This window comes from Danio rerio, chromosome 5 (genome assembly GCF_052040795.2).
Source record: "Danio rerio strain M-AB ecotype USA chromosome 5, GRCz13ab, whole genome shotgun sequence".
Classification (NCBI taxonomy): Eukaryota; Metazoa; Chordata; class Actinopteri; order Cypriniformes; family Danionidae; genus Danio; species Danio rerio.
This window is the reverse complement of record NC_141025.1, coordinates 28,521,187-28,535,420: the sequence shown is the minus strand read 5'-3', so window position 1 is coordinate 28,535,420 and position 14,234 is coordinate 28,521,187. Positions and strand designations below refer to the sequence as shown.

The following is a 14,234-nucleotide window of genomic DNA, read 5'->3' as shown; positions in this document are numbered from 1 at the left end:
TTAGTAATCAAATCCAGAGAACAGAAAATATGTTTTGGATTAGGACCGTTTCATATTTATTGGTTCTGGAGAGGGAAAACACTCTTTATTGAGTAGGCAATTTATTTTCAACACCTTCAGCTTGGTTTCTCACGAACTTCAACATTTTGTGAAGACCAAATAATAAAAGGATGATAATGATATTTTATGTATGGGAGAGAAGTCTAAAATCCTGGTAAACAACCATTATTATTAAACTTGCATGGCAAAAAGTTTTCCTTTTAGTCTTTAAAAACATTAGCATACAGATGACAAATCTGCCAAAACTATTCACGTCTTTGTGCTGCGTTCCAAAATCTGTTGTATCTGTTGTGTAAATGAATGGCCAAGAAGCAGAGTTTTTGGTTGGAAACATTCCACTAGTTGTCTGAGGTTGAGATACACTGATATATAATATTGCATACAAAATATTAAGCAGAAACTGAATTTTCAGTTTTAGGATGAGACTGTTTTAAAGAGCTGAAATCTTTGTCAGAAACAGATGTTTGCATTTTGACAGTTCAACATCCATTTTGAGCACACCAACATACAAAAACTACAACAGTATTGTATCATCTGTGTGAAATCTTTGGCCAAGTTTACTATCAATTTCTCAATTATAATCAAGTAGTAATTCAAACTCTAAATCTTCAAGATCAAATCTGCCTCTACATGCATTGCCCACCAAGAATCTTAATTTTTTTTTTTTTACAACAATGCACAATGCAGAGCTAAGAAAAACATCCAACTGTAAAGCAGAGTTCCAACTAATGTTTAAGCATAGTGTATTTATTTAAAACTGTGATCAAACTGAATGCGGCTATTCACCTTATTCTCCGCCGACGAGTGGGCACTGCCATTTGAATCTTTTTGGCTCGAGACTTCCAATCTCATTCACTTCCATTCATTTTTTGACATTAAAAACTGCTCATTACGCTGCTTGATGTTGCAATTTGATATTTTCCTATTATATTATTCTACTTGGTCTGTGTAGTCATGCAAACATTTGTTTGTAGAGCAAGTAGTTTGACCGTTTTCTGCCGTTTATTATTCCTAGTCATTTCTCCCATAGGCGACTGAATCGGAAGTTCTAAGACAATCGCGAAAACAGGCGCACTTTCGTATTTTAGAATAATGTCAATACTTGGGCTTTAATTATTTTTAACCACAGCCAAGATCAGAATCAAGATTTTTTTTAATAAATCAAATCTTTGTGGATCTTAAAATTCTTTACTATTCCAGAAGATGCACAGTTTTATAAGATATCTGCCATATAATAGTGAAAACATAAAATTGAAAATATTCCATTAACATAAAAGAAGAGCTGAGACAGAGTAAATGACAGACACTTCTGTGAGTGGCAGGGAAAGAGTTAAAATAAAAAAGACATCATGTAAGGCAGCAGCACGGACGCGCACACACAAACTGATTATCTGTTATTGTTTCTTTACTACTATTTAAAAACAATCTGAAGCATTTTAAGTAAAATAGCTGATGTAGTTGGAAAAAGAAGTATATTAGCTACCATATTTTATGAATTTAAAATAAACCAAGGTTTTGAAGTACTAACACCTATGTATTGTAGATTTGTTACAATGACAAAAACAAGCACAAGCAGGTAATGTTGAGACAGTCAAATTAAGAGCCAATGCTCATGACAAACAGCTTATACACAAACAGAGAAACGAATATGAAGAGGGCACTCAGTGTCATTCACACAACTACTTAACACCATTCTGGTAACACACATGACACTAAGGTGATGCAATAAACATCATCAACATTAGTTATAAAAGTCTAAGGTACATCACTGATGAGAAGAAAAAAAACTAAATAAGCCATATATAAAAAAAAAAACATAAGTAAAGTGTAATAAATGGAAATCTGGGAAAAACCATTTTATTGTTTGATTGAGGAAATTTACTGTTAATGAGGTCAACGATTTTCTAGACAGTCAAATTCGTAATTTTTTTTTTACAGTTAAAATCATTTATTATACAATTGATGAATTTTATTCATGCAAAAACATCAAGACATTACATTAGCAAGCACAGGAAAGGCATTCAATGTCCTTATCTAGAAATTTTGCTAAATATGCAATTTTCAATATCATTCACCGGCGCAATAAGGCACAAGACATGTTTTGTGCGATTTGTAGCCATTTTCAGACCAGGGCAACCCTAATTTTCATGTTTTGCGCCACGTTGTTTAAACAGTAAATCCATTTGAGCCACTTTGTGAACTCATAGGTGCGCCAATCTATAAAGGAGGTGTGTTAAGGCGCATTGTTGGTGCGTTGCTACTTTGAGGAACTAAAATAGACTGTGCCACTGACCAACTGATAGCTGGTCTAAAGTCCAGCACAGAGCGTATTAGTTATGTACCTATGCAGGTCCAAACGCTTAATACACACATGATGTACATCAATACACAAGTATCTTTACATTTGAAAACAATTAATAAAAACAAAATAAAGAAATTAAAATTATTATTTGCTATATAAAAAACACAACCTCAATTCCTTCTTCAGGGGGCAATTCTTCATGTCCAGGGGGCTTTTACAGTTTATTAATGACAATGTGCATTTGTATAATGTTAGTATTATTAGCAGTATTATTTATTATATGCGTATTCATATTTGTTTTAATAAAAACAAGTTTAGATTTGTCCACCTGTCGGATTTTGGAGCCACATGCATCACTATAGGGGATAAGAATAGAACTTGTGTTTGGATATAACTCAGTTGTTTCACCACACTTCATTATTATTGTTCGTTTATTTGTTTGCAGGAAACTAGAACAGAATTTAGAAACAGTTTTTAAACAAATATTAGTGCTTAATCTAAATGAAATATGTAGACTAATGGCTGTCTTCAGTGGAGTGCATACATACCGTTTCCTCATCCACTAAAGTAAAGGAGTAAAGAGTAAAAGTAAAGTAAAGAGAAGGTTAAGAGGCCAAATAGAAGGCACTCATTCTTTATCCTTGTGCTGCAGATAGTCTGTTTAACGGTTTTCTCGCTTGATAAGCATTCAGTTTTTCCACTTAAAAAGTCCACCATGTAAATAACAAATATACCATGGTGCGACCCATCTGACTCTTAAAAGGAATGTGAGACGAGACTCTGATTGGTTTAATGCATGTTATGCTCAAAACACACCGATAACTCATTAAGAAAATAAGCACAACCCTGTTAAACCATGTGGTGGGGTGCAGAATGTATTTTCCACTCTTAACATAGCAAAATAGGATTTAGACACACCCTTTATGTTTTTGCGCCATGTGCTTTAGACTTTGTGCTTAGATTGTTAAAATAAATCCCATTCACTATATTCACTTAGCCTGTTATGCCATAGTTTAACATATTCTTGATTTGTCTTTGTATGATTCATTTGAGTGTCGACTTTAAACAAAAATATTAAGTTTGCTTTCAGGGTGAAAATATTAAGTCTACTTAAACTTTAAAAAAAAAAAAAAAAAAAAAACTTTTTTCAGGTTTTGATAAGTGCATCTCTAATTTTTGTTATTATTTCTGATTAATTTAATTCTTTAGTGCATTACTAGCCTAATATACAAAGTAAAAAATGCAGGGTTCCAAACAAACTATTCATGTTGTCCCAACACAAATTGATTTAGTTAACTTAACACTTTTAACAAATTAATGTGGATTGAACATAAAGAAAACTAAGTTGTCCCAATGAAATCTTAAGAATTGTGTTGTTTCAGCTTATTTTAAATACGTAGTTTGAACGAGCAAAAAAAAAAACATTCAATGTCAACCATGAATATTAAAGAATATTTTTAAGGATCTGCTTACTGGAAACATCCATCAACTAACTGCATCCATCACTCTGACATTTACAAAGCATATATTTAATGAGTTTACAATTTGCAGCATTGGTCTCAGCATGTACAGTTTTACAAACAATCAAAGGAGGTGTGCTAGTCGGTCTAGCAGTTTACACACACACACACATAATCACCCAGTGTGGAGGAGAGAATAATGAAACTGTCAGATTTCACAGTAACTGTTTGATTAACAGCTTTTATAGAGATGAGCGCAACATGAAGTAATTCACCTCTGGTTCAAACATGCAACTTAAATTAAATCCACTTGTTGGGTACGACTAGACATGACCCCACAAAGCCAATGAATTTCTTCAGTAACATGCAAACCGTTTTAACTATTGTAGGATCGCTATGTTCTTTACCAAAAGCCATAAAACCGTGTTTTTGTAATGCAAATTTGATTTATACTCCAAATTCATGTATATTTTGAAAGTCATGCGTTATTATAAATTACTTCTGACAGTGGTAAGACTTTGACCACAAGTTCATTGTCACAGCTCAAGTTAAAATAACAAGACTTAATGCTACCCTAAAAGTGTGATTGTGAGAAGGAGAGAGCAAAAAAAAAAAAAAAAAAAGTTAGTGGCTTGAATTGGAATGTAATGACTAAAAAGGAATCAAATGCAACCGAATGATAAAAGAGACTCTAAGCAGGATATTAAACAGCTAATAAACATTAAGAGACATGCTTTGCTTCTATTTAATGCTTACCAGCTTGACAAAACAACAAGGTTCACTAGCGAAAGTGCAATGAATGCGTTTAGAGCACATTTTCTAGTTGTCTTCCATGTGTTGCGAAAACAAGGCCTCATTAGTTCCAAACCAGAGTTTGAGTCTAGCTAAATTTAGCATACGTTAAGCACATATTATTACTTCCTTTATGTGTGGTTGCAAAGACAGACACAAAAATTTGATTTATCGAATACTATTTCTGTTACCGCTGGACGGCATGCTTGCTGTGTTAACACGTTTCATATATCAGAAGATCCGGCTTAAACCAATTTATCAAAACACAAATTTGGAAGCTGGGAAGAAGACACTCAAATACATAAGAACGTAAAACAGACTTTTGGTTTATATTCTGGTAAATAAAAGTGAAAATGTGTTCCAGTTGTGTGTCTGTATTTATTAGAGTCACAGTTATAAATTGCATTTTAAAAGGAACCAGCTGGCATTTCTACAAGGCCATGAGGCACCAGCCAAAAACCATGGTAGCCCTTGTTTAGAAACCTATCTATATTCACTCAGTATGATGTCATCTAAACAGTCAGAAGGCTAGTTTAATGCTTGACTATGTATGGGTTATTGAAGCGTGTAAAATACTGCACTGGGAGCACTTGAAGGTTGCACATGTCTGTGTTGCACTAGAAGATACTGCTTTCGAATGTTTTTATTTGCACTGATGGTTCTGTGAAATTTTACATTCCCATACCACAAAGATTTTTTTACAATTCTGAATATTTTCTAAAAAAAAAAAAAAAAAAAAAAAACCTTTTAGAAACTTAAAATTTCTCTTATAGGCGACACAGTGGCGCAGTAGGTTGTGCTGTCGCCTCACAACAAGAAGGTCGCCGCTTTGAGCCTCAGCTGGGTCAGTTGGCATTTCTGTGTGGAGTTCACATGTTCTCCTCGCATTCACGTGGGTTCCCTCCGGGTGCTCCGGTTTCACCCACAAGTCCAAAGACGGGTGAATTGGGTAAGCTAAAATTGTCCATAGTGTATGCGTGTAAATAAGAGTGCCTGGGTGTTTCCCAGTGACGGGCTGCAGCTGGAAGGGCATCCGCTGTGTAAAACATATGCTGGATAAGTTGGCGGTTCATTCCGCTGTGGCGACTTCAGATTAATAAAGGGACTAAGCCGAAAAGAAAATGAATAAATGAAAATTGATCTTCCCTCTTGGGCGAGGGGTGTTTACAATACAATTTCAAGTTTTATACTTTAACTGTAATGTAGAATTCCATTTGTTACTTGCTGCACCTATGTAATGTTTAAATCAGTGATGCCAAAATTACGGCCAGCGGGCTAAAGTTGGCCTCATGACAACCTTTGATTTGGCCCCCCATCCCATGCCTTTACTTTAAATTAGAAATGACAATTTCTATAAATTTTGTGTTTGTTTTATTTTTGAGCTACAAAAAAGCAAGCTTGAATTACTGTAAGTGTTTCAATTAAATGTTGTAAATGTATCAGATTTATTTGAATGTTCATTGTGTTTTAAATGGAATTGTTTGTTTACATTGTAAAAAGGTATAAAATTATATATAGGTCACAGCAAGAAGGTTGCTGGTTCGAGTCCCGGCTGGGTCAGCTAGCATTTCTGCATGGAGTTTGCATGCTGTCCCAGTGTTCGTGTGGGTTTCCTCTGGGTGCTTGGGAGTCCAAAGAAATGTACTATAGGTGACTTGGGTAAGCAAAATTGGCCATAGTGGATGTGTATAAATGTGAGGTTGTGTGGATGTCTCCCATTGATGAGTTGCAGCTGGAAGGGTATCCGCTGTGTAAAACATATGCTGGATAAGTTGGCAATTCATTCTGCTTTGGCAACCACTGATTAATAAAAGAGATTAAGCCGAAAAGAAAATGAAAATATAAGTTAGCTTAATATAATTAATATGATTAAGGTAAAGCTTTTCATTTATATTAAAATATTGTTTTTTTAAAATTAGGAAATTATCCATGGCAATTTTGTAATACAATTTGATATATAGCTTCAGTTCACAGCCCTCAGCTATATACATTTTTTTGGCCCCTTAATAAGAAATTTGTTTTAAATAGAATATTTATTTCACTTTGTGAAACTAACTGGACTCAGGTAACCAATTTCTCACTTTTCTTTTTAAGTAATAGTTATTTTCTTGTTTCAACATTTCTTGTTAAACTGGGCCATCTTGATGTTTACCATATTGCAGTCTGCTATTGGACTGTGTCTAGATAAGGTAAAAAGCTGTGCCTCAAATTCACCACATCTGTTGCCTGTAGTTTGTTTCACCCATAAAGCTACTATTCTAAACTGCTACTGTTATGTAACAGTAAGATTACCAGGATCTGAGAGATAACAATCAAAATTCTTTCCAAAATGATTTACAGATTTAGAAAATAACCACAGGTTAAAGGGATAGTTCACAAGAAAAAAAATAAATAAAAATCATCCCCACAAGTCCAAAGACATGAGCTATAGGTGAGTTGGGTAAGCTAAAATTATGTCTGTAGTGTATGTTTGCAAATGAGTGTGTATGGATGTTTCCCAGTCATGGGTTGCAGGTGGAAGGACATCCACAACGTAAAACATTAGCTGGATAAGTTGGCTGTTCATTCTGCTGTGGCGACCCCAGGTTATTAAAGGGACTAAGCCGAAAAGAAAATGAATGAATGAATGAATAAATAAATAAATAAATAATGGTGTAATCATTGCTTTCAATAGCATTTGTTTTTCCTACTATAGAAGTAAATTGTTACAGGTTTTCAGCTTTTTTCAAAATAAGATTATAAATAAAAATCGGTTTAGATCCACTAGAGGGTGAGTAAACAGTGAGTGAATGTTCAGCTGTGGGATGAACTATGCCTTTAAGCTAAGCCATTATATTCTTTCATGGTTAGTTTGTCGTTTGTTTTACACCATTAACCAGTCACCTCAATGAAATGGATGGACTTTGGTGTGCAAATGGCTGCTGGAATTGTGCCATGTAGAGTTGCACATATGCTACACATAAAATAAGCCTCACTGTAATAAATCACATTTTCTTGAACCGACTGATTTGATTTTATCTCAAGATTTACATCTCTGCACTGCATTATTGCCACTCCTCCAGTTTAAAACATTGCCATAGCAATTACTGCCACCTGTAGGACAGATAATGCACTGCTTCAACAAAGCTCTCGGCTTTTAATGAAATCAACAAACTGTTCTATTATTTACTATTAATTAGCTTCATAATTATACTATGGTGACCTCGGTTTTGTTATGCACACTGTGGCTTGATCTCAGCTGCAGGAACAAAATACTTCAAGACATTAGCCATTTTAAATTTTTTAGACTATTCCAACAACCTTACAACCCTTAACTAGTGCTTATGAATTTCTCTTACACGCTTTTTGAAAATGCAAGAATACTAGCATTCACACCAATGCACAATATAGTTTTCTTTATAAACTTGCATGCTGATTTATCATCTGATTTTGTTTCCAACAAAATAATACATGAGTATTGTATTAAACATATTCAATAATGTTTATTACTGCTGTATGTCATTAGTGCTATATAGTTGTTAAATTCTGAATGAAGTCAAAATTTATAATGTTAAATTTGCTAGCGCACATTTTTATTCTTTAGTTGAACAATAGATCCTTGCTGGTTAATCCACTGTGGGAAAAATACTTTGATAATCTTCAATCAATGACAATATCTCATCATTTAGAGTGGTGGTCCATCTCTGTTGACATATTGCAAAACATTCAGCCACAATATTCTAAACCATGTCCCCTTGGGATTGATGTGCAAATAGAAAGCCCCACCACTTCTTAATTTTCAGTTTCTTGGAACTGAATCAACATAGTGAAACAAAAGTCTCAGCAGTTTCCAGTTCACGTGGATTTTAAGAACATTTTTACAGCTATATCATCCTTAGTATCATCAGTACTGGGATGTCCACATCCGATCACGAGATTGGAAACTGGGCTCGATCACATGGTTTCAGACTCGAACGGAATCGGATGTTACCTCCTGATCAGGACTTGAATATATATGAAGAGTTTAGATGCAAAAAACTCTAAAAGCCATTTGATATTTTCTTCTAAAATTAGCATTTTCCTGAGCTCCTGTGTGTAGGATCAGTCATTTTACTTTTATAGTGACACAAGTTCTTTTCATTGCCTTTAAAGTGAAATAACTGAACTGAGGCTAAGAAAAATGTTCATCTTAGGAGAACATTTCAGATGGCATTTAGAGGTTTTGGCATTTGAACTCTTCATATGTTTGTGTTTGTATGTGTGTGTGTATATATTGTCATTATTTTTAACACATCTATAGATATGCGGTGGCATAGAGTTAGACCTCTTTCTTGACTTCACACAGAAACAGCAACTTGTGCAGCATGACATCACTTTGTTGCAGAGACGCTATTGGTTAAGTGATGGCTTGAAGCTCAAAGCGTGAGTATGTCTGCGGTCTGGAGGTATTATAAAGTTAATGAGGACAACATTGCCATAGCAAACTGTGAGATCTGTAAACTTGGGATTGCCTGCCGGGTATTTTAAGTTGAGGTGCTATTTGTTTTTATGTTAGATTTATATATATATATATTTACTGTTGAACTAAAGTCCAAAAGTGAAGAATTTATGTGTTTTATTACTTGATTGTTCAAGCGATCTCACAGAAATGCTCTGTTTGTTAAAATAAGATGAATTAACTACAAAATAAAGAACATCCTGCATCTGTTTCTTTGCTCTTCTTTATTCTTTTTTATGTATTATAGAAATATCTGACTGAGTTTCTGTATCAGTAGATACTCAAAATCAAATGACTCCAACTAAAAGGCAAAAAAAAAAAAAAAAAACAGGTCGGGACGTCCCCACTTAATAGAACAGTTCAACCAAAATATTTTTTGAATATTTACTCACCCATTCTTGACGCAAATGATTCTTTTTCTTCAGTAAATCCTTGATGGTTTCAATAATGCAAGTCAATGGGTGCCATTCTGCTGTGAGTCAAACAACAAGATACAATCAAAACAAAATTTGTTTTTATCTGTGGCTCCTGGTGATACATTGAAGTCTCATAAAGTATGAGTGAACTAAGAATGACTTCCAGATAAATGGTTTGTGGGCCTTTGAATTAAACAGGTTTTGTAAATTGTACAGACATGCAATTACTTGGTCACACGGCACACACATTTTACATTCAAATACCATAATAACACTTGTCTTTTTCATGAAGCTGTAGTTCACTTGAAATATTTACAATTCTATAGACTACATCCAAGTACCATGAATTGTAAAACTGCTATATCTCTCCAATTCCAAAAACACAAGGCTTTTACACTCTTGACAAATGTAAGTGGACTGCTTTTGAAAGCAGGTACATCAGGATAACAGTGGTATCCTTGTCTTTAATTCCAACAGGGGTTGTGGTGGAAGAGGTAGGCGGAATGCTGAATACTTTTGCCTGTCTCTCTCTGTTTTCCATTGGCACATCACTGGTCTGCTGACATGAAATGAAAACAAGAGTTTTATTCCCTTCTCAATTCATTCACTGCAATAAGAAACGTTATCCACTCATTCAGACTGGAATTCAACTATTTGACGGCTCTTTTAGTCAGTTCTCTTGATCCGTGTCCGAATTTAAACTCTTAGCATGACCAAAAATCTGTCTTTGCACTTTAAGTATCCACTATTGTTAGCATTAGACATTAATTAATAAGGGCAGATCAAATGTAGTACTTTTTTTCTTACTTTATTGCTTAAAACACCAGAAGATCATTGTTAATTAAACTACTCCATCACATAATTACTTCAAATGCTCATTTTAAATAAACACAAAGACAAGAAAATGTATTAATATTGAACTGTATATTATCATAAAGCTTTCAATAAAAAAACTTCATAATTATTATTTAGCATTTTATTAACAGTAAATATCTAATGCCAAATTCCAGGACTGACCAGTCAGAATCAAGTACAAATGAGTTCAAAAGCTGACCAAGCTAGGATCTAAGTCTCTATATACTGTATACTTTTACACTCAAAATAATTTAAATACAGCACACATGAATGTGTTTTGATCTAAAATGACCTAGCAAGTGTTAACATACTCTAAAACAGGGGTTCTCAAATTTTTTTAAGCCCGTGACCCCAAAATAACAATGCCAATGACTTGCGACTTCCACTCTTTTCAGGAAGTGGTTATAATCATACAAACGTTGTGCACAACGGCTCACACTAACCAATATGTCTACATAAGCACATTGACAGAACAAAAAGTGCAACAGTATAATGTCCATCTAATTTTTTATTTATTTTATTATTTAAAATGAACCACATTTAATGAGACTGGTTGTCACAATTTTTAGTTGCATCACAAGTATTTTCTTGGTTTAATCTGGGAGACAACCACTTAAAGATTGTGGCCTGTATTTATTTTAAATGTATGCCAGTGCCGTAAAGCTGACAGTTTAGCTAGTGCCGTAAAATCAATCTGGTACAATTTACGCCATTGTCTCTAATGTAAAAACCCCCAGGGGTTGCAATCCAATGGAGAAAAAAAATTAAAACGAAAGGCGGATGGCTTTTTGTTTAGATGTTGTATCTTAAATGTAACTATTTTAATGTTCTGTAGGTTAGGATTAAGAAATGGTAGTTTGACAAATTTTTAAAAATATATTAGATTTTTGTGCTCTCATTGTGCCGCTACACCCCAGTTGGTCCTAACCCTCACTTTGAGAACCACTGCTCTACAACATCACTGCAAAATGGACTTATTCCAAAGTGCACTTTTTTAAATGGCATCTTTAAAATGGCATATTAATTTGTAGAATATTTAACCTCACATTCAATATTCCAGAAAAGAGACAAGACAAAGCTTCACTTCATCGTTCTCATTTGTCTGCTCCTGCTCTTTGAAGTAAAGATCTACTGCAGCTGAATGAAAATCCTATTAAGTTGAAATCCACTTTAAGTTATGCAATAAAAATGTATAAAACGATCAAATACGATTTAAAATATGATTACGATTAAAATATTCAAAAGTGGGTCAGAGATGAAAAGGTGTTTTCACGCAAACCCAAAAAGCGCAATAAAGCTTCAAATGTGACTGTGTATTAGATTGTGTTCTGTTTTTTTCCTCAAAAATAATGTTTTATTTATTTATTTATTTATTTATTTATTTATTTATTTATTTATTTATTTATTTAATGCCATATCAGCAGCATTGGCTATATTAATGGCAAAACTAAATAAACAATATATAACAATCATATCAGTTTTTTTAACAAACATATATACAAAAAATAATTGAAGAGTCATATACAATCTTTTAGTCTGATTAAAAATAAACTCTCAAATTGTTCCAGAAGGCACCTTTTCAAACATTTCCCTTAAATTATCTCTAGAATAAAAACGTTCAACTGTCAATTTCAGTTTGTTTATTTATATAGCACTATTAAACACAACCAGAGGTTGACTAATGTGTTGAACAATACACATTACAACAAAGAAAAAAATATAAAACAAGCTAAAATGGACAATATACACTGAAAAAAATGCTAAATCAAAAAGGGTAAGTTTTCAACATAGATTTAAAAACAAACAGAGATGTAACAGATCTAATACAGAGGGGCAGAGCATTCCACAACCTATAGGTCCAGCTATTGCGAAGGCACGGTCAACTCTGTATTTCAGCCTCTACCTAAAGATGCATAATAATAATCTTTGGTTAGACGACCGAAGAGGCCGAGGCTGATGCTCAATCAACTTGTCTGACAGATAAGAAGGTGCCAGGCCATTTAGAGATTTAAAAACCAGGAGAAGAAGTTTAAAAGTGAGCGGATAATGCACAGGCAACCAGTGCAAAGAGCGTAAAACTGGTGTAATGTGGTCACATTCTCTTTTATATCATTTAAAAATACACAATCTATTAAAATATGTTTTATTATTATATGTTAAATATTCTTACACAAGACACAGACAGGTTTTCCTTCCCCTTTCAATAAATATGAGTGTGTGAGTCTTGCAGTGTCTTATTCTGCATCTCGTATGTACAACCTGATCTTGTCTCCTTTCAAAGTGGTGATTATTTTTTACTAATTGTTACTAATTAACAATTAGTTGTTTCTACATTCATCCCATCTCATTTGTCATTTCTCATTAATATACAGATTTAAAACAAGTTGGACATCAGACAAGAATTTTACATTCTGTTATCTCCAGCTGTAGGGCTTCCTTAGCTGCTTTACCTGCACGTTCGTTTCCAATGAATCCCAGAAAACAGGTATCCAGAAAAAAATATTTATATTAAAGTCTTTTTCCTTTAAAAGGTCCACTTCTTCTATTAAGCTAAAAATCCCGATCAGTTTTTATAGATTTAAGTGCTTATATGCAGGATATAGAATCTGTGAGAGTAAAAATGACTCATAATCATGCAAGCTAAAAACTAAATACTAAACAATCTTGTCAGCCATATTCAGAACAAGAATCATTTGTTTACAAATTAAAGGACTTTTTATTTATCATTTTAAATCAATTTAAATTGACATTATCTACGAGGTTTATCCATATGTCAGTTTAATTTAATAAAATTGATATACTCTAATCACTTTTAAATTTATTTATTCATTTTTTACACACAAAAAATATAATAAAACTAATTCTATTAAAATATAGTAGTATAATAATTTTTACATAAAAATATCTAATTACACCGGTTGATGGAGGATAATTTTATTTCATCCATATGTCCAAATGTTCACAAAGGTCATTTGAAAGATTCCTTTCAAACTAACATACTATTTCTCTGTATATAAATTCACATTTAAAAATATAATTCTCATCTCATCACGGACCTCATGCATTTTTCACACTGAAAAACAAGACTTATTGTTTGTATTTAATGAATATGAAGTCTTAGCATGTTTTCATCTTCTCTAAACAAGGCCTGATATTGTGTAAGAAGCCACTTTATATTCTTACACTGCTATTTCAAGTTGATTGCCTGTTTATTTTTTCTCCCAATTAGTCCGTCATCGTATTTTAAAGGCAAATACTCCAATGAGACATTTTTGTAAACCATAGTTACATAAAACTGTCTAGGATTAGGCAGAATGGTTTCTTTATCAGTTGAAAGATGTCAAAAGCCTTTAGAAAATCATTCATGCAAGTTGAATAACAGTGGAGTCTGCATGATAAAATGTCACATCGTCTTCTTCTTAGACATAATTAATCTTATCATGTCCAACTGTCATGTTATGCAACACTACACTATCTTTCCCTATAATCAATATTGCAGACCAGTGCTGTTTATCCGTGTTATATAACTTCATTTATGCATTTAAAATCATTAGCTATCATTGTCTTTTTATTTAGGGTCCTATCAATTATTTTTCTGTAACATTCATGTACAATTAATTCTTTATCTGTGTGTTACAGTTCAGTGAGAAAGATGAATCCCAGAGAAATCAAACTGACTGTCCATTTTAATGACCTATTTTAATGGTGCTTGTCTTTTCAGTTGTGTTTTATTTAATGATTTGTATGATGTGAGGCTGCCTAATTCTCATAAATATATTATCAAGTGTAAGTGCAAGTATACAAGTATAAGTGTACAAAAGTGGAGATTTTTACAAACAAATATATGTTACTGTTATTTCACAGTTTCTGTC

General features: G+C 33.3%; 1 protein-coding gene across 14 annotated transcripts in view; it reads right to left on the bottom strand.

Annotated features, from left to right (window-relative positions):
* sfrp1a (secreted frizzled-related protein 1a) overlaps positions 1–14,234 on the bottom strand; it is a 52,392-nt gene that overhangs the window by 32,787 nt on the left and 5,371 nt on the right. For 11 of the 14 annotated variants that reach the window (XR_015490017.1, XR_015490016.1, XR_015490020.1 and 8 more), the window contains one exon: positions 9,484–9,563. Coding sequence is in view for 5 of the 14 variants with exons in the window: in XM_087251569.1 (XP_087107695.1) it covers positions 9,484–9,487 (4 nt within the window). In the remaining 9 variants the exon portion in view is untranslated. The remainder of the gene's footprint in view (positions 1–9,483; positions 9,564–14,234) is intronic. The other 3 variants (XR_015490021.1, XM_087251563.1, XM_087251568.1) reach the window with 1 other exon arrangement.